At 40.0% G+C, this 24824-nt stretch overlaps 1 protein-coding gene across 1 annotated transcript; it reads left to right on the top strand.

Moving 5' to 3' along the window:
- The first annotated feature begins 9103 nt into the window (after positions 1-9103).
- On the top strand, positions 9104-23807 carry LOC138207432 (cysteine-rich secretory protein LCCL domain-containing 1-like). Its single transcript, XM_069164645.1, has 15 exons — positions 9104-9467; positions 10114-10419; positions 16268-16386; positions 17163-17295; positions 17611-17726; positions 18049-18149; positions 18400-18567; positions 18706-18766; positions 18907-18973; positions 19068-19198; positions 19871-19914; positions 20017-20089; positions 21340-21409; positions 21909-22042; positions 22215-23807. The coding sequence occupies exons 2-15, from the start codon at positions 10153-10155 to the stop codon at positions 22264-22266; spliced, it is 1536 nt and encodes a 511-aa protein (XP_069020746.1). The 5' UTR covers positions 9104-9467; positions 10114-10152; the 3' UTR covers positions 22267-23807.
- The last annotated feature ends 1017 nt before the right edge of the window (positions 23808-24824 follow it).

Genomic DNA, 24824 nt, shown 5'->3' with positions numbered 1-24824 from the left:
CAATTCCTCCCGAGAAGCGGCAGATCGGAGAGCAGAGACTTCGGCATGTCCACCCCCCCCCCCCCCCCCCCCCCCACACACACACACAAACACACACAAACACACACAAACACACACACACCCTGTCTCCCCGACAGCTCACGGGATTAAACTCCCGTCCGCCGTGAACCTTCACAATATTTTCTCCACCTTTAGGCTGCATTAATCCGCTCACAAGATATACGGTCATCCACAAAGCTTCGCTCGATGCAGAAGTGGGCCTCTGTGTGTGTGTGTGTGTGTGTGTGTGTGTGTGTGTGCATTCTAATATTTAATGGCTTAATTCAACCTTCAATAACACAATCAGCACCGATATGAAAAGCTAAGATTCAATACATGTTTTCTAAATTGTAAATTAATTTTCTAAATTCTATAGTAATAATATTAACAGCAATAGTTGTTTCTATTATTGTTATCATTAATTTAATCATTTATGGAGGACCACAGGCATCACAAAAACAGAAACAGTACTGAAGGTTTTCATTGATTAAATGTCTTTGTACAATAAAACAAAACATGAATTTGATTTAATATTAATGGATTAATCCATAAATAAATAGACAAAATACAAAAGTCATTATTTGATATTTAAAGGTAATAATAAAAAGTGACATACTTTAATGGTTTCCAAACCACATTATATGACAGCTCAACACTGTGATATGGACCAGTAAAGAATTAGCTACTCTTACACTTGATATGGAAACTCTGCTGCTGATACTCCATTAATCCCAGTGAAAGATACATTAGGGGATATTTGGCCACCAGGGGGCACACATTTTCAAATTATCTAACAGTAGCCCAGCAGGAAAAAGTATATTGTTCACTGACATTTAGTGCACTTGAGTGCAATTTTGTGTAATTAAATAAATTAGAATTGTTTCCATTTTACTTGAGAACCAGTACCTTAACTAACACAGAAAATGGAACTTCTTGAGTATTTCTGTCTACACCACAATTCAAAGGCAGACGTTGTATATTTTTTATTCCACTATCTTTATCTAATTATTTAAATGACTACTTTGCCAGTCCAGATTAATGTTACAAAATATAATAAACAAATAAAGTATAATTTATTACCACAGGTAAAAAAAAAAAAAAAAAAATCATCCCAGCTGTATATTTATTAATAAATTAGTCCAAACCTCACCGGACATACAACATAACAATAATGTAAACATTAATGTATCAATAATCACTATCAAATCCTGAAATGGGTCTTTTTTCATTACTACCACTACTTTTTTTTCAATGTTTGATGCTATCATTTGAAGTCAGTTAGCTCATAGGAGACTACCCTGGTAATTCAGAATCACAGAAGAAGAGTGTGCCTTTTACAGTTTACACCTGTTGGATTATGAATAGATTTTTCAATCTTATGGCTCACTTTTAAGGCATTAAATCTTCTTGCTTAATTCAGAATCACAGAAGAAGAGTGAAGCTAAAAGAGCTTCAGTTTTTGCTGATAACGTCTGTCATTTTTCTGTGTGTACATTTATTGACAATTGACACATTGGGAATACAGTGTATTGTATTGTATCTACACATGTCCACATAAAGCACAGAAGTCATTTCCAAAGCTTTAAAACGATTTTTAATCCAAATGAACCACACATAGCATAAGCAGTTGTTGGAAATGAAACAATGATACTGATATAGTCGATGTTACTGACATAATATTTACTCTGTAAATTGTGTTGCAGAAAAGCGTGCGAGAAAAACAAAAATTAAACACTGTCAAAGCTGTGTGAGTGTTTACATTTGGACTCATTTGTCTGCACACATACTATCAAAAGTTCATCTTAGTTTATGAATTCCACCAGTTGCCTGTTTTAAATCTGACTGTGTATTTGTGCTCATTTACTCTCTTTTGTTTTTGTTCTTTTGAGGGCAAACTTTTATTTATTTTTTTCCACCTGTGTCTGGATCATTTGTCAGTGGACTAATCTGCCCACTTTCCCAAAGCATTTGCCTTCAGGTCGAAATCATCTCCTCGTACAATAAATGATTTTTTTTTAACATTTAAAAATGCATAGAAGAGGAGAAACATGCTATCTATAAACTCTAACTTGGCAGCATGCTGCAGCCATGTCTTTGATTCAAGTTCTATATTGGGCTTGCAATCCTTAAAAGCTTCTTGGGTGCGGTTGTCAGATTTTTGCACTGCAGCCAAAAAGTCTTTGTCCGCTGCCTCTGGGTCACAGTTGAAATTAATGATAATTTCAGATATCTCTTTCATGTCAGTGATGTTCAACTTGTCAATGGTACCGTTTGTGATGCGGAGGAGGTGCAACTTCAAAGTGTTTCCCATCATCATGTTGATGATTGTGACGTCTTCATTTAGTGGTAACGTGTGGTTTTCTCCCAGGTTGTCTAAAGCTTGGTCATCAGCTGTTAACTGATTGATGTACCTGAGTAAGATATAAAGACAGCAAGATCACACAAGCTCACGCATACATATTCTGTAGTGACAAACGGGTTGTATAGGGCACATGTATATAAATACACATCTCAGTGCCTACCTCTCTGTCTCCTCTCTCATCCGGCTGGGGTTGTTTGCAATGTGGGGTACCAGCCTCAGGTACTCGCTGATCGTGTCGACGTGCGGTGGGTAGTACCCTCTCAGGTCTTTGAGAAACAAACCTGGAATGGGCCCTGAGTCGGACACAGACTCGCCCCTCACCTGTTTTGCAAGAGTGTCGAACAGCCCAACCAGGGACAGGGCCACCACCCCGAACCCACCCAGAGTGACCCTGCCCTCCCTGCCGAACGTAGTCCTCAGGCCCTGGGTGAAGTCCTCCAGCTGCTTGAGGGTAAGGGAGGTCTGCACTGCTGTGTAGTGGTCCCTCAGCTGAAGCGTGGAGTTGGTGGTGACAATGTTGATTAAATGAGGGCTGGGATTGTAGTTTGGGAAAGGGCAGATGCCTCGAGCAACAGAGGCCACGCGGGCTGCGTCCTCCGCAGGGCAATGCATGTTCCCCATCTTGATGTGAATTTGTCAGTTGGAGATTTGACTAGTTAGGATCTCTGCAAATATTTTAAGAGCTGCAAAACACTGTCTACAGAGCATGTGCCCAAAACTTCCCCTGGACATTATAAATCAAAATCTATAGTAAATCATGCACCTGGTTCTTCCCGTACATGACTGTCTGTGTGTGTTTTTTGCAATAATGTTTGATCTGATGGACCAAAGAAGAAACATTGACTTACTGTGTGAGATAAAGACAGCACAAGCAAAAAAAATCTATGCAGGACCCTGGCACAAATGTGCATATTATGTTTATAGTAAATTGACAGCTCAATATCAAAACACTGACCTATAAAATATGTCTTAAACATTCTATTACTACATTTAGAATTCAGATCAAATGGCTTTACAAAACGATGTTTTGATTCATAAAAATGATTTAAACTGACCGGTGACCAGCCTTTCACTTCTTGTTCTTTGCCCATTTGTTATTATGCTTTTAAATCCATCAGTTGAGGAGCATTAGTCCGAAAGTGCAGCATTAAAAAGACCATCAGCATCAAAAGTAATACCATTAAATGTCTTTCATGAGGCAAAGATTATTCATCTTTTAGAAACATCTTATTTAATCTCTTTGTGCCCCCTCCAATGTTTGAAATAATAATAAGTTGCGCAATCACAAAACATATAGAAATATAAGATGAAACGACTTCAGTTGACAGGGAGTGCTGAAGGGTTTCTCAGCTTCAACATCAGAATTAACGCTGGAGAAGAAAAAAAAAATATATATATATATATACTGTATGTCAGTACAAAATTCAGACAGTCACACATCTGGAAATGACATGAAATGACACAGAAAACATTTATCAAGCTTCAAGGTAGTTCAGGCAGGTACAGAGTGTCACTGGCCCCTTTTCCTTCCAGTCATGAGGCTTCACTCCACCCCTCCAAATGAATGTGCTTTAAAACCGTGCCCCGTTCATTCATTGGCATTGCTCTTCAACGACCGGCTATGGAGCCGCTGCTAATCTCCCCAGCCTCCTCCTACATTAACAAGTGTTTTGTCTGTTTATATTGTATCAATTCTTTCAAAAGTTGTGAATTCCAGGCTCCGCCGGGGGGATCTTGTGATCTCAAGAATGGTCTGTGTCATGCTTGCTCAGACTGTTCTACAGCATCACTCGTGCAGAGTCATCGCCAAACAAAAATGTATGTATGTTTTTAACAAATGGCTAAATTTGATGCAGTGTCCTGACTGAACTGAATAAAGAATAAAGTTCTGTGCATACACACATCAAAGTGTTGGAGATGGGGAGAACAAATAAAATTTGTTTGTACTCTGGTTTAAGAAGAAAACAAAGAGGAGCTGCTTCGTCCATACACACACTAAGAGTGGACGGTATGAGCTGATGACCGGCCTGAAGGCTTCCTCCTCATGCTTTTCTTCTTTTTACATTATAGCACCAAAAGTCTACGGAAGCACATTGTATTAAAAAAAAAGAAAAGAAAAGTGGTTTAGACCTTATCCCATATATATATGAGAAACTATCTCAATATTACAAGTAAAGATCTCAGAAAACGAATAGTTCGGAGATACAATATGCTGATGCTGCAGGAAGTAGAATTCTTCAGAAGTTCATTGAGGCTCCTCGGGTTTCTTAAGATTTCTTCTGTATCAAAGTGTTTCACAAAGAACTTTTCCCCCTCCCTCTTATTTCTCTTTTTGTTCATGCAGATGGCAACGTAATCTTGTATTCGTTCACTCAGGTCTCTCTTGATTGGAATAGCAGATGTTCTGTGGCTGGCAGTGAAGTTCAGACAGACTGTGGGTCAGTTGGTTGGTGGGTCCACTGCCTAAGAAGAGATCATTAGGAGTGGAAAATGATTTATTGAAGTAATGACAGTTTGACTGATACGTTTTGGCGGTTAGACTCCGACGATGAGAGGTCACTTTGTAGAGTGATGTCCCAAATGGATGTAGGAGATAGGACAAGACCCCCCAGAGCCTTGACACTGGAGGTGGTGGAGTGGAGTATACAATTTAGAAATTTGTGTTAATGTAACGCAAGAAGATAACATAAGACATCAAATCCCACATGATTGGCAGCTGGGAGGAAAAAAACTCCCTTTTAAAGGAAGAAAAACCTCCGACAGAACCAAGCTCAGAGGTGAGCTTGTCATCTGCCTCGACCGGATGGGGAGAGGGAGATCAGGGTTAAAGGATGTAAACTTCGGTGGAGATTCCCAGGAAAACCAGATGAATGAGGTAGTGATGGGGAGGAGGAGGGTTGCTATTTAAAGAATTGGCCAAATAAGGTGACGACAAGAATATGAATGAGTGATTTGACAGCGTGGGAAAGCGGAAGTGACACGGAATATAGCACAGGAGGATTAATTCACAGAGGTGCAATTAATACCATCACGGGAGGTCAGAGATCTTCCTTATTGAACTCACGTAAAACGTTAATTCTCATGTCCTTCTCCAGATAAATTGTATTTGACCAATACTTGGGTTCATGTCTAAATAGCCTACTATCACTTGACTTACAATTGTGAACTTCCCATCAGAAGTTCATTGAGGCTCCTCGGGTTTCTTAAGATTTCTTCTGTATCAAAGTGTTGTACTTTGGGTTTAGTGAAAATATATTTGAAAAAAAAAAATGTCATTTTAATATGTCTGCTCAACATTTTACAACCAGTGACAAAATGAAATACTTGTGAATGCCAAAACATGCAAGAATGTACTCCAGAGTGAACTATCACTTGACTTACAAAGATTGAGGAAAGGGACCCTCAACTCACAACCATTTTACAAAAAAAAAAATGGAACAAGTAAAAGTTTCAATCAACTGTGATTAATATAGGAGTTAAATTACAGTCTTTCCCCCTCCTTTTTATTATTCACGTGTTTTATTTGTGGAACCGATAGATCAGAACTACTTTTGGCATAACTTCACTGTTTGCAGGGAAAGAGCTGAGGGCTGCAGCTGGACTCTGCTTGGCCTCTTTATCTGTTGTCCTCCTTGTTGTCAGTAATGCTTACCTAACTACTGGCATGTGATTGAGCTCCACAAACAATAATGTTTTACTTTTAGTGTGAGTTCAGGGCAAATTACTGGAAGTTACATACGATGACAGAGTCTGATGATTGATGCAGGTATTGTCAGTTCTTAAATCACTATATGGCTCATCATTTCATTTTAGTTGGAACTAATGTCATACTGAGTACTGACATTTTAAAGCTATGCTGCACAAACAGAAATGTAAACACATCATTTGTGGTTTTACAGCGAGTTACATATTGTAAAATATATATTTTTTTTTAATCCACCAAGCATTTCCCGTGCAGCATCTCTGTCGGTTGCCTGGCAACCTCACTGTGACAGGAAGTCACTGTGGCTCTGGAGAAATAATTACAATTCCTCCCTGTTAAACCACTAATTATCCTTATTATATGTTACTGCTTGTGTCGAGGAAGATAACATATCTTAAATATTTTTTACAAACACGTGCCAGTTTGAGCCTTTCGTCCTCTATGTATTTTTTATTTTCATTCACCAACATATATTTGCTGTTTAGAGATTAAAACAACACTTTTTGAAAGTTTACTTTTGAGACAGTTTAAATTCTTGTCAGTCATACTGCTTTACAAAAACTGTACAATCTATAGTGATTGTGTTACATTTGCTGTTATACAACTTAGCACATAAACCACTGTGTTCATTCATTAGTACATGTACTACCCTGTATAAATGCACATAGACTGGATGTTTGCTCTCTGAATCTTTAGATGGGCCTAAAAGAGCTCTAATAGGAGTTACATTAAAACGTCCCATGAGAGTTCCTGGTTGGATTACCATTGTAAAAGTTAATGAATCACTACATGAGAAAACGTTCTTATCTTTAACTGATTTAGGATTGGAAATTAACGAGCACAACTACATGGCTCAGCTCAAACACGGCTGAGGCATGGATGTTTGTTTGTTTGTTTGTTTGTTTGTTTGGGGTTTTTTTGGGGAGGAGGGGGGGTGAAAAGCTCATTGTATCCAAGAGAGGGCAGCAGGTGACTGAACATTATATCAAATTGCAGGTTTTCTCATGAGAAGGTTCTCCGGGTTTTATTTATCAGACAAAACAAACAATTTGAAAACATCACCTTAGAATTTTTCTACACTTTTTTTTTTTATACATGTTATAGACCAAATGATTGACTAGTAGAGAATAAAAAATGAGCTGCATCTACATTTAAATATACTTTATATATATAAGTAGCAATGAAATAAGTTACTGACGACTTTGGTCCATGTGTAGATCTGATAAGCTAAAATGAATTGAACCATCATCTCACTGTGCTCCCCTTGCCCTCCAGGCATCAACACACCATTCGTTTTTATTTATCCCTTTGCTGTTCACTTTTGTTCTTACATTAACTATTTTAATGATGTTTTGCTTTGTGATTGTTTGCACTTTCTGTTTTTAATATTTACTATATGTTTCATTGTACATATTTGTGGTTGTAAAGTGTAATGGGACCATCTTCCTTGGTGATTTTACACAATAAAAAAAACTGAATTGAATTGAATTGAACTAAAATGAATCAAAATAGTGCAGAGGTTGCTAAACGTTTTAGACCATGTACCACTAAATACCAAACTAAATATCCCAATAACCACTTCTCACTGCAAATACCAACAACTTATTTCTACAAAATAAAATTCAGAAATGTTAAGTAACAACAATACAAGGCTAATCAAAGAATACATACTCGGCGGCTTTACTGCTCCTCTTCAGCACTGAAAGGTTCTTCTGACCTGTCAGCTCCAACATTGTCACTTCCCCCTCGACTTTTGGACCTCGTAGCCATTTCAGAATTCAACACATTCTGTAATCAACGAGAACTCTGAGTCTGACTGCTTTAAACCAACATTAGCACAATTCTACGTCACACAAGATGTCACCCTGTGCAGCTAAACAGTCAAATCGTATTACTAACATACAAAAAAAACCACACAAAAAAAAAGTTTTACATCTTTGTAAATTAAAGGAAATGAAAAATGTTTGGTCTTTGGCCAGATGGAGTGCAGTTTTTGTACCTTTTAGCAGAACTATTGTGTTCCACCAGGGGGAGCCTTGTGTACCACTGAACCACAGTTTGGGAATCACTGTATTCTGGGGCTCTAGGTTGCAATGTGCCAATGTTGCAGGCATAAAATATTAATGGCACCCCACTCTATGTGCAATATGCAGTATCTGATTCATTATTTCACTAGTGTATCACCTCCACCCCAGCCTGACCACACTGTCTGCATGGCTTGTGATCTTATTTTGGTTTATTTCTCTTCGTTTTACAATATTTCTCTTCATTTTCCCTTTGTACCATAGTGACAGTATCATGTCTGATGGACAGTCGAACATGTTGGAATAAAGGAAGCAAAGTGAGGGGACAGAAAGAACATAAACACACACACACACACACAAAGCCCACAAACTTTCACAAATGTTCTAGCGTGTGTTAAGGCAGATGAATCAGTGCTTTGTGGTCGTGTCGCAGGGGAAATACTGGCCACCATGCTGGCTGCTGCTGTTGCTGCTTCTGCCATTCTCACAAGCGGAAATGAATGAATGGTACACCACTCAGCGATTCCTCGGATGTTTGGTGCATTTGTGAAAACAGTGAGAATAATTAAAATTATTTTCCACTGTTTTTGCTCAGACAATGTACTGATATGAAAGGTAGCTGCATAAATGCCGAGATAATACTAGAGGCAATATGATGAGAGAAAAGGAAACAGCTCCAAATTGGCCTCTTAATCCATTCTTGATTGTGGCTTTTAATTTCAAAAGCCACAGTTTCTTGGACAGACTGAAGCCAACTTTCATCTGCCAACAACTGGTGTTGACCTTTTCTTCCTTTACAAAAAAAAAAAAAAAAAAAAAAAAAAAATCTGGAAGCATCAAAATGTGCAGTATTTGTAACAGGAGTGGGCTGCTCTCACAACATCCTCAAGTTTACCTTCACGTCACTTCTACTGCGATCAGTTGCCTCCTCAAATAGATCAACTCTGGGCTTCCAACAGATCCCTGCCGGCCTGTGTGAGCGTGTGTTTGTGCGTGTTTATGTGTCTGTTAGGTAAGAGTTAGCGAGCGTGGTTGTAGAGGCGTGGTCCGCTGCGTTGCGCGCTGCTAAGCGCAAATTTGGCATATAAACGCAAAATGAGCAGCAGTCCCTTGCAGGCTGCGGCGCATTGAGGAATTCAACAGGTACCTATAGACGTTTGGGAGCTCTCTGTCCTCCGGCGTGGATGTACAGTGTGAGAGTGATCCGACTGCCTGCGCTTTTGTGTGATGGATGGATTTAAAGGCTGACTGGATTGGAAAACTGTCATCCTGCAGTAATCTCCAGCATCTGGAATATTACACCTGGGAGATATTTTGATCACTTTGGCGGATTTTAGAGGTACAGTAGAACTACAATCTGTGAGGTGTGAGAGTATAGTGTTCATAGTCTTGTTTCTAATTTCTACTGATGTATTTTTTACATTTATATATTTTGCATCCCAAAAAAATAGCAGTCTTTATTATAGAACTTTTCCTTTATTCTAATATTAAAACGTATGAATATATTACAGTATTGTAGCTCTTATCTAGCAATTATGTAATCTCTGTTTGTCATTTCACAAATTAAAAGTCTCTCTGGAGGGCATGTTAGCACAGAGTGTAATTCAAGCATGCACACTAAATGTCTTGCTCTGTAACATAACGTGTGAAAATCAGTTCACACTGGTCCCACTGTGTGTACTGATGCAGTGACCCACAGATGCACTCCAACTGCTGAAAGCTCTATTGGGCTGCTGTTTGAAGTGAAGTCTCCTATAATTAAAGCATTATTAAAATGAGACGGGGGACGGATTCAAGGCACCTTTGGGCTCTTCTTTTTAAAGATGCTCCAGTGTTGAATTGAAAGAAGAGGATTAATACAAACATTGATAGAGATGTTAATATCTGGATCTGCAGACTTTTGTTTGATATAGAGTGAGCCGTCTGAAGTGAAATTCAAACTCAAGCTGTTTTGCCTCAATGCGTGCTCCTTCTCTGTTCTGCAGAAACTTAGTATCCCTCATAGCATCCGTCGTTTCCCCGTCATGAAGAGGACTTTCCCCTTCCCTGGCTGGGTTAGAGCAGCGAGCTTGTTCCTGTGCTTGACCCAGAGCGTCCTGGCCATGGTTCTCACCAACACCACACGCCTCGAGTCCATCCTGGACAAGTACAGGAACAAGGATGAGGAGTGGTGGAGGGCCAGGTCGAGAGGGAAGAGAGCCATCAGCGAGGGAGACATGCACCTGATCCTGGACCTGCACAACAAGCTGCGGGGTCAGGTCCACCCTCCTGCCTCCAACATGGAGTACATGGTAAGTGCTGAGGTCACAGCTGCCTATCATGTAGTGTAGGTAAATGTTATCATACTGGAATACATCTTATCACTCAAAAAAATCTGCATGTTTCTGTCATTTGAATTAATAAACTAATATAAATGTGTTATAGATAAAGATTCAGGATTAAATTCATTTGGCTTGACTGTTCACTAAACCCCATCCAATCACACCTTAGCAACTGTAATTGGGCCCAGAAGGCCTGTAATCGTTGGATCTCTAAACGTGCTGAAGTGGTGCCAAAGAAGCTCGTAGAAAAACGATTTCAAGAGTTTTTCTTAAACAAAACTCATTCTGTTCCATTACGAGCTGCGATCGTTAGCATTTCTGACTCACTACTATTTACAGGAGTAGCCCAGCATTACTTCCACACAAAAGAGTACATTATCAATTGCCTAGGTTATATGAGTTTATGGGGTTACAGGTAAGAGAAGGTCCGGGGCACGAATAGCACATTACATTGTATTTGTACTGGTCCTGGATGCCATCACATTAAGGATTAATATTAAGAACTGTCCTGCTCCTTAAGTTTGTCCAACAGTAAGTCCTCATTCAAAAAGCTTTTTTATTGTGCACACAATATAAACACAAAGCATCTACTCAGGGTCATCATAGAGAAATAGTTAGTCCATTTTCCTTATGCAACTCTACACTTCATTGTAAGAACAATAAGCACTTCAGTTGGACACATCATATTCTGTGACCTTTGTAAAATTTGACCGCACGGGGCGCTGTTGGACGGTTGTTACTTTGCAGTCGTTGTTGGTATAAATGTTTCTCAGTCTTCAGGTTAAAGAACGATGAAGTACCTGACATTAATTCGATGATCATTTTTTTAATTACCAGACACGTTAGTGTGGTGACACACGGGTCGACCTTAAAATCCGCAGGTCCGGGTCGGTCTGGTCAAAAAGTGACAAAGTAGCTTTCTGACTAAATTATAAATAACTGAGAGGAGTTTTGTCTTCATTAGGACAGAGGGATCACCGTTACATAATCTAAAGCATTTCACTGCACAATGCCCCCCAACACGTAGCTGAAAAATACAGTGTACACCCACATACAGTATGTAGGTCTAAACTGGTATTTAGTTTAGGGTCGCTGTTAAGATGTGAACAACGCATCATGTATGTGGGAGAGACAGAGTTCATGTATTTACTGAAGGGTGACTTGTTTATCTGGCTGCCAATAAACCATGAAGAAGCTTGTTTGGAACAGTTTGGGCTTGACCTCAGCGCTATTAGCCCTATTTTAAATAAATGATGCTAACCTTTGGGTAAACAGCCCAAAAATTAAATACTGCTCATTTTGCTGTAGCCTATGATGGCTTGTGGTCTACAAGAGTATCTGTCCTTTTTGAAACAGGTACTAAATAAGAAAATTCCATCTCCTACATAGATTGTGGATGCCATCGTTATACACTGTATAGCAATCAGGCTTAAATTGGTGGTCTGCGGGGGATTGATTTACACATATTTTTCCAAGTTGACATTGCCACACCCTGAATTTCCTGGTTTGAAATCAAACTCTACCATTGCGCCAATCTGGTGATCCTCATGGTAATATTCAGAGCTTTGACTTCCAAAACTGGGTGAATGGCTCCTGTAGATCACAGCCTCTGGGGTCTGTGTCAGAAGAATGCAGTTCTAGGAAGAGCTAAGATACTGCGCAGAAAACTCTGACTGAATATTATTAATCACAACAGTCTAGCATACAAAGGAATATCTATGTATATGCGATATGACAACTGCATTTTTATACCTCCTCCATCAGCAAATGTTAATTATGTAGCTGATAAAATACGCTGGTGACGTGATCTGACAAAATCACCAGCTAGAAATGAGAAGTGGCTTTTGTTTCACGCTGTGAAATGAATGTCAATGTCCTCAACCACATGTTGTGGGGGGTCATAGCAACATTAAGTAAGGGCTAACATACTGCTCAGATTTGTTCTCTCCTGTATGTATTTTTCTTGAAGTAAATATAAAAACAATCAGGATGAATGATCTGGATCAAGAGAGCAACACCCTGGGAGTTCATTTATATCAATAAAATGTAATCGACACAGAGCCATTTCTGGTGACCTCGGCCCAATCGGGAAGGTTTGACATGAAAGTCGTTCTTAGAGAAAAGCACTTTTCTGACTCTGTCAGCTAACGACAGCAGATTAGAGAAGGAAAGAGAGAAAATGAGATCTGCAAACCAAAGCCACCATCCGACTCGCTCCAGCTCCTGCCTCCCGCTCGCCCGCCCTCGCTGACCCTGGCTCAGATCCAGTTTTCACCCCCACAGTGTTGTCCTGCCCTCTACCTCAACCACCCGGCCCTCCCTCCCCCTCTTCCTGCCCTGCCTCTCCTTACTCTATCACTCAATTTCTCTCCTCGCTAGCTCTCTTTCTCGCTGCCTTTCTCATTTGCTTGCTTGATCTCCAGCCTCACAAACTTTCCTTCAGGCTTTTCTTCACCCTCCTCCACTTTCCCCTTCGACTCCTCTCTCTCCATCCATCGCAGCTCACTCAAACTCCGGCCCAAGCCAATGTTATCTTTTATTTGATCCTCCACGCATCTCATTTTGGGTGCCACAGTGGTGAATCTATTTCAAACATGTCGAGCCTCTCTGTTTGAAGTGTGGGCCACAGTAGTGCAAATGTATGTTATGTACACTAATGCAGTGTTTCTTTAGTGAGGGATACTATTACTGATGATAATGATGTGGTAACACAGGGGACTAATGAGGGCCATGTATATGGTTTTCAGATTGCAGGATTTGGAGGCCGAAGGGGCTGCACCTTCATCGCAGCTTTGACTTCTAAATTTCATACAAAAGCTGATCAGTAAATGCCTTTAAAGCTCGTGTTTGCATCCGTTCATGTAAAGCACGTCACTTCTTTCCCAGCAGATCTTCTTGTGAAATAGAGACACAGAATAGAGACTCTTTACAGGTTCCCATAATCACAACAATCACTTTCCATACTGTAGGTTGAATTGCAAGCATTTACGTGAAGGACTCTTTATACTTTGAAATACAAAAATGTAGGATGGCTTCCTGTTTTTTTTCTTCAATATTTTTCTTTCTGCAAAGTGCTGCCTTGAGCACTTGTCTTAAATCTGTTGCTGAAAGAATGCACATCTTGCACTTAGCTCTGTAGCAGAGGTGGTCCTGGCAGATGGCTGGAAGCTGGTCCGTATTTTGGAAACTTAATGCTCTTTGGAATGCAAAAGGAGATTGGAAGTTGTTACCCTGACCTTTCTCCAAAGGCTGGCGGGCAGTCCATCTTTCCCTCTGCTGGATAATTGAAGGGGAAGAATAACAAGGACATGAAGAGAATAACGAGCTGGCAGACATCATTAGTATCCGCTGTAGATTGTTTGCAGTGAAAGCTTTGTGCTGAACTCCAATTTCTTTATAGCCTGAAAAAGTGGTGACACCTGGGTCATGCAGGTGCGCAGTATTACCTTATGGGTACGGTTAACGGTTCAGTTTACTTTGAAAAAACTATGTCCTATGACATGTTGTCACAACTCCATCTGCAGTTACAAAGTGCAGAAATGGGGATAGCAATACCCAATTCCTCAAAAGTATTAAAGGTGTTTCTCAGTGCCGGAGAGAGAAGTTTAATTCCTACACTGTCTCACCTGCGCACATCTGACAATTTGCTGCATAAATATGAGGTGCCTGAGGAGATGAGGAAGCAAATAACTTCCAAGCATGGTCGAGGTAAAGCCTACAAGAGCATCTCCAAGCAGCCTGACGTTCTTCTGAACACAGCTGCTGTGGTTCATGGGGTCGTAGCCGATCTCCATGGAAACCAGACTGAACAGGGCAGTTCAAATGTTGGGAAAAGAAATGAGAGAAAACTTAAATACATATACAGGCTGCCCTCCAAGATCAAGATTCAACAGTATATGGTTGCACCATGTGTTGCTTTCTGAATCAAAGAGGGATCAAACTGACCCAAAACATACAACTAAAAGCACCAAGAATGGATGAGAAAAAAAACACTGGACTGTTGTAAAGTGGCTCGCTGTGAGTCCTCAACTTAATCCAATTGAACATCTATGGAAGGAGCTGAAAGGCACCCATCAAACCTGTGAGAACTGGTGCCGTTTGCTCAAGTAGATTTGGCCAAATAACCACTTGAGAAGTGCAGCAGTCTTGTGTCAATTTTAGATGACTGAAAACTGGTTTTGTGAAAAATTGTGAAGGGGTAGCAAGAGTTTTGCCCTGTCTGTTTTTGAGACGGATGATGTAATGATTGTTGGCACTGTAACCTTGGCATTTCAGTCATCATCATATTGTAATTTGCCAGAAGTTTTTGCTGTCTTGTATCCCCTCAAATGTATCGATATTACATCACACATGTTCAGGGTTACTATAGCAACACGCTCCCATGGAAGCATCTTGCATTGGTGTTTTTGGTTTGAGCACTTCTGAGCAGGATGTCTTGACCTGACCGGTGCTGAATTCATATAGTGGTTGTTTTTGGTATTTAAACAATGTAGGTTGTCATAGCTCTGTTTTCCTAATCAAGGATAATGAAAACAGAATATCATACAATCTTTTTCCTGTATTTACAAGTAAATGAAAATACAATCAAAACTGGCATGATGAGAACTCTTACATCTACCACATAATATAACGGTCTTGGAAAAATACAGTATCACATAGCAAACATGAAGGAGTCCTCGCTGGTATACCGGCCACAGCTGAACTAAAGAGTCAAAATATCACTTTTCCAATCAGACCTGAACAGTAAGCAGCAGCACAGTGAATGACAATAGTGTGCACAGTGTGTCAGCCCCACACCAAACATATGGAACACATTATAGTGGTCAAGCAGAGCAGCTACAACTCCACACTTAGACATTATCCTATTAGTTTTGACGCGTGATAGCCGTAATGCAGCTAAACAGTTTGCCAACAGCAGAGCACACTGCACCTATTCTTCTCCCTCCCCAACAGAGTCAACAGTAAATTAACTTTGCCGCACCATTTAAATTGCTTGGCCCCGTAGCCACGGTCTGCTTTGTTCAAAACAAGAGGTGTGTGAATAGTTTTCAGGTATTTTGACTTCACTTGAGCTGACTTTGTTAAGCTTTTACAGAAAAGATGGCATCAAGCCCCCAAACAGAGACTCTCTGTGTTGCTATTTTTTCTCAGCTTTTTTTTTCCCCTCTCAGATTGTTTTATGAGACCAGAACTTACTGGAACCAAGCTATGAAACAACCTCAGTGAATAGTGGCACAAAGCTGCAAGTTGATGTGGTGGCCTCTCATGTATGTGTCTGTGTGTAAGAGAGTGTGTTTAATAGGAGAGGCCTAGTTTTGACTTTACTGTGTCAAATTTGCGAGAGGCATGCGTACAGCCACAATTCTTTTGAGCAAAGAGCAGGTTCCCTTTACCTCAAGTGTGTGGGGTTACTCTCAGATGGGTTTCAATGGAATTTATGGTCGTTTAGTTTCCTTGAAGGGAATGATGCGATATCTGAACAAGTTGTAATGAGTAGCAATTTAAACCACAAGTATGGTAAGTGGTCACTCAGACGTCCTAAGTCAGTAGGGTGATCCAGAGTGGGGTTTCAGGTTTGCAAACATCTGTCACAGGCAAAGCTGCAGTGGACTCATTAGATTAACCTACTGCCCAAGAGAAAACTAATATTACTAAACCTAAAATCAACAAAATATTAGCTACTTACTCTGGATAACTTTAAAATTGACCTTCTAAGTCTGACCTTCCAACGGCAAAGCACTTTTTACCCAAGAAGCTGTGTGTTGTTCTGTGCATTCATATGTGCGGGTGTATATGTGTTTGTGTGTGTTTCCCTCAGGCATGGGATTATGAGCTGGAGAGGAGCGCAGAGCACTGGGCACATACTTGTCGATGGGAACATGGACCAAGCCACATGTTGACACAAATAGGTCAAAACCTTGGAGCGCACTGGGGCAGGTACGTATGTGCAAAGACGAGGGGGGAAGTGAGTCAGTTAAGTTACGTTTTATGTGATAAAACGTGGCGACAGCTGTAAAGCGGGCTGTCTAGCGGACCATTTTGGTGAAGAGGGAGCTGGGTTGGAAGTCAAAGTTTTTGATTTACCATTCGATCTACGTTCTGACCCTCACCTGTGGTCATGAGTCCGGGGCGGTGACTGAAATACATTTTCCTCAGCCTTAGAGTTAAGGTAAGGAGCGCCAACATTCAGAGGGAGCTTGGAGTAGAGTCTCTGCTCCTTCGTGGTGAGTTGAGGTAGATTAGCATGTCTCCTGGGGGCCGTCCATCGAAGGTCTTCCTGGCGTGTACAACTCGTAGAACAACCCGTGGTAGACCCAGAACTGACAGGGGGGGATTATGTATCTCATCTGGCCTGGGAATGCCTTGGAGATCCCCAAGAGGAGCCGGAAAACGTTCCTGCTGAGATTTAAGGATGTTTGGGCTAACTTGCTCAGCTTGTGAGTAGCTGTTAAACACAAGGATAGCAGCTTGAAGAAATAGTCTGACATATTTGTCTCCTGGTCGAGAGTTAGATGAGACAATCCATATTCTTTATATTTTTATCTTGCGAGTTAGCTTTGCTCAGCTGAGCACAAAGTGAGATAACTTGGAATATTTACCCATGAAAGTTACTGATCCATGTGTATTACTTTGCTGCGCTCTGTATGTGTGCAACAAGAAGGTTGAACTTTTTGAATTTAATGTCAAGTGGAACACCTTTTTTGTCACTTCAGGGACCGGCCCCCAACCTACCATGTCCAAGCCTGGTATGATGAGGTGAGGTACTACAGCTATCCCTACTCCCAGGAGTGTAACCCACACTGTCCGTTAAGGTGTTCAGGACCTGTTTGCACTCATTACACGCAGGTGAGGACTTTCAAAGTACTTGTCCTAACAGGTAAACTGTCACCAGGGATCAACTCTGGCAATGTTCTTACAAAAATGTATATTCATTTGTGATATCAACAAAGTCTTCTGATTTCAAAGCTTAGCTGAGTAGAGCTCTAAGAATAAGCCAAACTGGCTAAAAATTGTGTAAAAACGGTCCTATATGTAACTATGAGAGTCACAGTGATCCAAAATCATTTACCGCTGCCTTGTTGTACTTCAGCTCTTTGTTCCAACTAATGTGATTAAAGGACCACAGATTAGTTTACACTGTTTGAATGTTTGTTTTTTTAGTTGGTGTGGGCGACCAGTAATCGTATTGGCTGTGCCATCAATGTGTGTTACAACATGAATGTGTGGGGAATGATCTGGGCCAAAGCTGTCTATCTGGTCTGCAACTACTCTCCGCCGTAAGTTTTCACCAGTGGCAATCACATGGTATAAAACTGTCCAAAAAAAACCCAACAATTTCACTACTTCACATACTTGGTGACACCAGAGGTCTGTCATCAATAAATAAAGTGTCATATACAAGAGTAAGAGCAGGAACTCACACAGGCCACAACAGATACAATTATGCTGTTGTCATTCATTTTCTTTTTTTTAAACAACATTCAAACTGTGAAGATTTCTGCTAAAACAAAACATGAACAAAATAATGTGTAGATGTATAAAAGCTGAACTTGCTGTTTTTATTTGTGACAAAATCAGTGATATAATTGTTTCTTTCAGGGGCAACTGGTGGGGTCATGCTCCATACAAATATGGAGCTCCCTGCTCTGCCTGTCCAGCCAGCTATGCTGGAGGCTGCAGGGATAACCTCTGCTTTAAAGGTTGGTTACATAGTACATCCTATCTCCTTACTTACCTTTGTCAGAACCAAATAGTTTGTGCTATTAATACTTTTACTGAAAGACCCTGTTTTAATAATTAATAGCATTTCACTGTGCTGTGTCTCCATGACTTTGTCCATTTTATGAATATTGGATATGAGATATATGTACAATATCCAGGAGAGGTGCAAAGAAATTTCTAGAATCAAGGGAAATAACATAATGATATAATCTTCTTACTGTATTTTAGATGGTGGTGTTGACAGGCGTCCAGCTCCTGAGATCGAGGAGACCAACTACATCGAACCAGAACCAGAACCAGTGAGGGACAGGGAGCCCCAACCCAGGGCCCAGTCCCCAGACACCTCGCCCAACGACAACCTGGAGAGAAACCAGGTTGTCAGCACAGAGCAGATGTGTAAGGATGCTCCAACAATCTCCATGAAATTTCCCCACTGTGGGATTAATAAAGTCAAATCTATCTATGTATTTATAAATACATTACATTTTGACTAATATTAGAAATAATTTATGCTTTTTTTTTTTTTTACTTAAGGCCAACAGGTGGACTGTGAGACCAAGCTGAGAGATCAGTGCAAGGGAACCACCTGTAACAGGTAGATGCTGAGTGAAAGGATGACCAGCATCAAACATATTATACACAGATTTCACTTTACATGGATAGACTTTCCATATCTTAATATTATTTTCTAATATATTGAAAGCATGTTTATTTCACTGTGGTTTCTCTCTGTAGATATGAGTGTCCACCTGGTTGCCTTGACACACCTGGAAAAATAGTTGGCACTCCGTATTATGATATGGCAAGTGATTACCAGTAACAGTCACCAATGTATGTCTCACATTTATGTGAATAGTGTATGAAAAGACCGTGTCTGTCTTTGACTAATCCTCCAGCAATCCAGTGTGTGTGGAGCCGGGCTACACGCCGGTGTTATTGACAACGATGGAGGATGGCTGGATGTGACCAGACTGGGCAGAAAACAACATTTCACCAAATCATACAAGAATGGTATTCAATCCATTGGGTAAGGATCAGTCTATTTAGTTTATTTATCAAATATCTGTAGAAATTGCCTCAAAGAGTATATTTTAATTACCGTTAATGTCTGTTAAGTTGCCATCTATAACCGAATGAGGTAACACAATAGTGACTGAGTCTGTGGTCCACTGATGAAAGTCCTTGCATTTGTAGTATCAGGACCTGAAGCAGCTGGGTATCTGTGGTGACATTTTTGGGCAAAATCCCAAGCAGTGACGCATTTTTCATCAGCCAGCAGTAGTTGTTCTGCTGAGAGGCCATTCTTGCTTTTTAATTCACTTGAGTGTGAAGTGAGAAGAAGAAGAAGAAAAAGAAGCGGTATACCGTTCTCCAGTCTCTGCTAGCTCCTCAGAAGAGATTAAGACCCTTTTAACTTTCCTGTGTTTCTGACTTTGAAATTGTAATGGAGGTTTAGCCTGAATGCAAAATGTCACTGACATCACATTGTTTGGATCTCTCAGAAGAAAAGTCAAAAAACACTGCTGCAATGGCCAATTATCATCAGAATGCGCCAACGAGAAGGAAAACAGAGATCTTTGAGATTGTTTATGAAACAATATTGATAGATATTGACCTTCTGTATTGAGGCTGCTTACTTGGTGATGTATGGCTGTTCCTTGTTCAGACAAACTTGATACATTTTGTTTTAACTTCACAGGAAAAACAGAAGTGCTAATTCCTTCAAAGTAGAGTCGGTACCTGGTAAGCAGCCCATTCCACCATTACATCTCACTTTGTCTCGTCGTCTGTGCACAGAACTGAATTTTTTTTTTTTTTCTGTGCTTTGTCTAATTATTCTCCCAGTCAAGGCAGTGAGATGTGATACAACAGTGACACTTTTCTGTCCTTTCAAGAAACCTGTGCGACACTGTCCCAGGTAACATTCTGCTTTAAATTAATTTAGAACTGCTGGAGGTTTTGTGGAGACAGTCATAGTCATTGTGAGTGAGCTATTTAACCCATGTGGCCAATCTAAATTTTGAATTAAGTTGCAACACAAGCCTGTAGCCAGGGTAAGCCAACACACTATTGTCCATTTATTTTAACCGTTGAGCATCATCAATGAGGGATTTATACATTTGCTATGCATATTAGATTTTTTTTTATTGTTCTTCTTACCCGAGCATCAATGCTGCCATTTTATCAAAGTCATTGGTGTAAGAGAGATACACACAAGGTGCCCATGACCACCCAAGTTGAAAAAGGAGGTCATATGATAGACTTGAAAAAGTCACAAAGTTCACAAAGTGTGGTGGTTGGGTGGATCAAACACAGGATTTTAATCCAGGAGGCCAGTAGTTGTGTCTGAGAAAGTGGTCAGATTTCTATAAAGCAAGTAAGTAAGGACTCCCAGCCCATATCCGTTTTTTGTCATGTGCAGATTTTATTCGGATTTGTTTTTGAAAGTCTGGACAGCAAAAAAAAACACGTGCGATTTTTGCAAATCGGCTGAAAACCACATTTTGAAGTGGTTTAAAAATCAAATTTCGACAGATGAATCTCAGTCGTGACTTTTTGGTGTCTCAATGATGACGTCATTTTCAGAGTGACAGAGTGAGCAGAATCTCTGCTACCACGAGCAGAGCACTATCAGAGAGTGTAGATTTAGGCGCTATGAAGGACAACAACAGTCCACAGACAGACGCCAAAATAAATTGTCTGCTGGCGCTTTGCTTCTGCATTGAAAAGCCACATTACCAGAATAGCTACATGTTACCACAGCAACCCATACAGGCAGGTTGGGGATGTCTGGACACACCAAATCCGATCCGCTCCCTTGTGAATAACAGTGTCGACGGTCTGCCTTAAGATCTGATTTGAGAAACAAATCCGATTAGCCTGCAGTCTGAACAAAGACCGATACTTACACAATGTAACATTTAAGTTACGCACGTAAAGCAATTTACATAACATAATGTTACTTACATAAAATTACTTATTTTAACCCAATCCACTATCTTTTCATGAGCTAGCTGGTTTTCATTGCCAAAACCTAAATCTCCGTCTATCTCTCGGACGCCAGCCAACTGTGACAAAATGCCAGAATTTAACGCCTCGGATGAGAACGGGTTTGAAAAGAATATGGACTGAAAATAATCTATGACCTTACATGAGCCCTTTTTTCAGGTTGTATTGTCCCAGGAACTGTTTGCGTGACAGTCAAGCTCGAGTCATTGGGACAAAGTACTACTCAGATGTAAGTTATTGCATCATTGTCTTCAATTACTGACCATTACTGTGTTTTATTGATTGACTGGAAGCAATAACCTTTTTTAATTTGTCATAGCAATGAAGGCATATGACTTCAGACCACGGTCTCCATGCCGAAGCAGCATGCATTGGAACTGTTATGCATGAGTTGAATATATACCTGTGCTTCTGCTGCTCTAACAAGTCACAGTGAGGCAGCACGCAGAGTGGCAAGGCTAAAATGCTGACTTTGTCTTGGTATTCAGCCTTTGATGGACCCATTATACCAAAACACATTTTAAAAAAACACCTTGTCCAAAAGCATCGTATACTTCTAATCACATTACTGTCGGTGGATGTCCCATTTTAATTTCTCATGTGGTTTTGATGTGAAATGATTGCAGTAAACAGCAGTCATCAGCCTTTTATTCTTTCCAGAAAAAGGTTGAGTGTTCTAAGGACTTCCAGGGATAACTTGATGTGACCTCTTATCAATGATTTTTCAGAAATCCAGTATCTGCAGAGCAGCCATTCATGCTGGTGTGATCCAGAACGATGCAGGAGGTTACCTTGATGTGATGCCAGTGGATAAAAGGAGGCAGTACAGTGGCAGTTATCAGAATGGCATCACCTCGGAGAGGTCTCATTTTAATCCAAAATATTTGAAGACAACTTTAAATATATAGGATTTCAACATTTGTATATTTTGATTGGTGTCCAGAATAACACCTTGCTAAAGCAGCACATTAAATGTAACACATCTCTACATTCAAACGTGTCATTGGTTCTCTCCTCTGCTTTTTCTCTTCCAGCCTACTGAACCCCACGGTTGGAAAAGCCTTCAGAGTGTTTGCAGTGATCTGAAAAATAACTCTCAAAGGCGAAAGTACCATCAAACATGGCCACTTCATATCCAGCAAACCCACTCGTTATGAACTTACAACCTGCAATTACATTCATTCCTGCAATAACATAAATCAGCGTTTCTAGTCCTGACACTAAAAGTCTAACTCAAGGTTTCCCTTCTATCTTTGGTCATGAGGAAATCTCAGCCCAAATATAGTGTAGAAAAGGATTTTTGGTCAATGATGATCTTGGATTTCTTTTGCCTTCCATCTTTCCTTAAATAGCTCAAGCTGACCGTAATAGACACATTGGACTGCCATGCAACTTTGGCAGACAAAATATCATGACATCATGAATTTGAACACTCGAAGTTGAATTACACCCCCATAATTAGCACCATTCCAACTGACTCCTGTAATTTCAAAGCTAAAGGGTAAAAGTGTCATTAAATATGTTGTATGCACCATTTCTGTGTGAAAGAAAAGGTCAGTGAAGGGCCTCCATTGGTACCAAAGGGAAATTCTGAGAGCTAAAATAACGTGTTTCTCTTTAACAGACCATTAATGAGCACAAGTTTCCCATCACACTTTCACCAAACACTGTCAGGTGCATCTCTATGAAGGATCAAACAGGCCATAAATTAATTTCCTTCTCCAAACAGCATATTTTATTATCTTTCTTTAGCAATATCTTCAATATGATAATGTACTTATTTTGTCTTAAGTATACAAATCAGAGGCTTCAAAATCTTATATTCCTGATTGATGTCATGACATCCATTTTCACAACCTATCACTATACTGAGGTTAAATTTTAAGTTTACCGCATACAGAATACAATGCATTTATATTTTACATAAATGCAACACTACTGTAACACACTAAACTGATTGAGGTTCCACTTCAATGAGCTATGACCTCAATTCTTGCTCTATAGTATAGAAAATACATGGAAGGCCAGCCCTATTTCTTTTTACTTTATTTATCCATCTACAGTAAGGTTAAGGCAATAAAAAAAAAAACACCTCATCATAAATAAACTTGGGTTAAGGTGAAGCAACTAAAACATTTGGTCAAGGGTTGGGAAATCCCAACTGCCCTGCCTTATACTGGCACTCCACACTGGAATTATAATACGGACTCCATAAATTGTTTGTCTGGTTACAGTGGTTATATACAGTATAGCAACAAGGCAGGCAGTTAAAAGACAGATTGTATATTTTTGTACATAATAATGTTGTAAATAATTTTGAAAACATGCTTGAAATGCTTGCTACTGTTGCCTTTTCTGTAAAAATCAAACAGGCAATACATAGTAGATGGTGAAACCGCTTCTGCATGCAAAACATATATTTACCACTCAAACTTGTATTTTTTCCAAAGAAAAATTTCACCATTATGACAGTGTATTCATGTGTTTGTAAATATTGTATGTGTAACATATATATTTTTTATTCTATGCTGCATCGCCCAGCTTTTGTTTATACATCTATATAAATAGACCCTGGCTGGCCAGGTATGTGCATGGCAGAATCCCAATTAAAGTACTTGAGATTTAAATGGTTTTGTGTGTGTGTGTGTGTGTGTGTGTGTGTGTGTGTGTGTGTGTGTGTGTGTGTGTGTGTGTGTGTGTGTGTGTGTGTGTGTGTGCTGGCTGCCGAGGCAGGGTAAAATTGATAGCCTCTGCTATAGATTTTTGGCAGACAAGTCCCCCTACAACCATCTTATATCTTATTACCAACGGTCTCAGACGCTCAAATTGATCTTTATCGGTGTGAAAAAAAAAATCCCCATGGCATCGTCGACCTTTATGGTCCTCACCTTTCATTGGAGAAATTTTTTCCTCCTTTGAGTGTGTGTGTGTGTGTGTGTGTGTGTGTGTGTGTGTGTGTGTGTGTGTGTGTGTGTCATTTGTCATAATATTTAGCAGCTCTTTGCTATAAAATCAACAACTTATTTTTCTTCTCGTGAAGTTGGAGAAAACATCTAACTGGAATGATTCAGCAACAACCTTAACAGTGGTTGGATCCTGCATACCCCAAGTTACAGGCTCATACTGTATGTGCGCTTTAGCTTACATTGTATTACATTACACTTGTTTTTAGTTTTTGCGGACATATGGTGGTAGACATATGGTTGAGCGGCCACACTATTTTAATATCAGTCCCCACAGCTTCCAGATAGCCTGAGGAATCCAGGCATTAACATTTCAACACCGTCTCAAATTCAGCTGTGGATCAAACTTTCAGGAGAAATTTCTTTCTCGAAAGCTGTGGGTGTTTCCAGGAACTGAGGGGAACACAGAGGAAGAGAAAGCTGCTTGTTTCTGGTCCAAGGAGGAGATCTTATCTACTAGTTGGCTTTGCATGGTTCCAGTTAAGTGCAAAAAAAGCAAACACGTGAATATTTCAGTTTACCAACTAAAACTTAAATAAACTATTCACAGCCTGTCAGGCTGATATGATATTTGAGGTGTACCTAAATGTTTAAAGTAATTCCTCGCAGTTCAGTAGTGCAGATAGCGAATTCAAGATGCACAACAATTTAATTCCAGGATTTAAAAAAAAAAAAAAACTC

The sequence above is a fragment of the Embiotoca jacksoni genome, unplaced genomic scaffold (genome assembly GCF_022577435.1).
Source record: "Embiotoca jacksoni isolate LCO1_2020_lvr unplaced genomic scaffold, fEmbJac1.0.p SCAF_31, whole genome shotgun sequence".
Lineage (NCBI taxonomy): Eukaryota > Metazoa > Chordata > Actinopteri > Embiotocidae > Embiotoca > Embiotoca jacksoni.
Note: the sequence above shows the minus strand (reverse complement) of the source record. Positions and strands in the feature narration are given on the sequence as shown.

Bases quoted from the DNA above. Each gene is read 5' to 3' on its own strand.
- LOC138207432 (XM_069164645.1), top strand. From the start codon at position 10,153: ATGAAGAGGACTTTCCCCTTCCCTGGCTGGGTTAGAGCAGCGAGCTTG. The intron at 10,420-16,267 runs GTAAGTGCTGAG...TGTTTCCCTCAG, and splicing joins CCTCCAACATGGAGTACATG to GCATGGGATTATGAGCTGGA. The intron at 16,387-17,162 runs GTACGTATGTGC...TTGTCACTTCAG, and splicing joins CTTGGAGCGCACTGGGGCAG to GGACCGGCCCCCAACCTACC.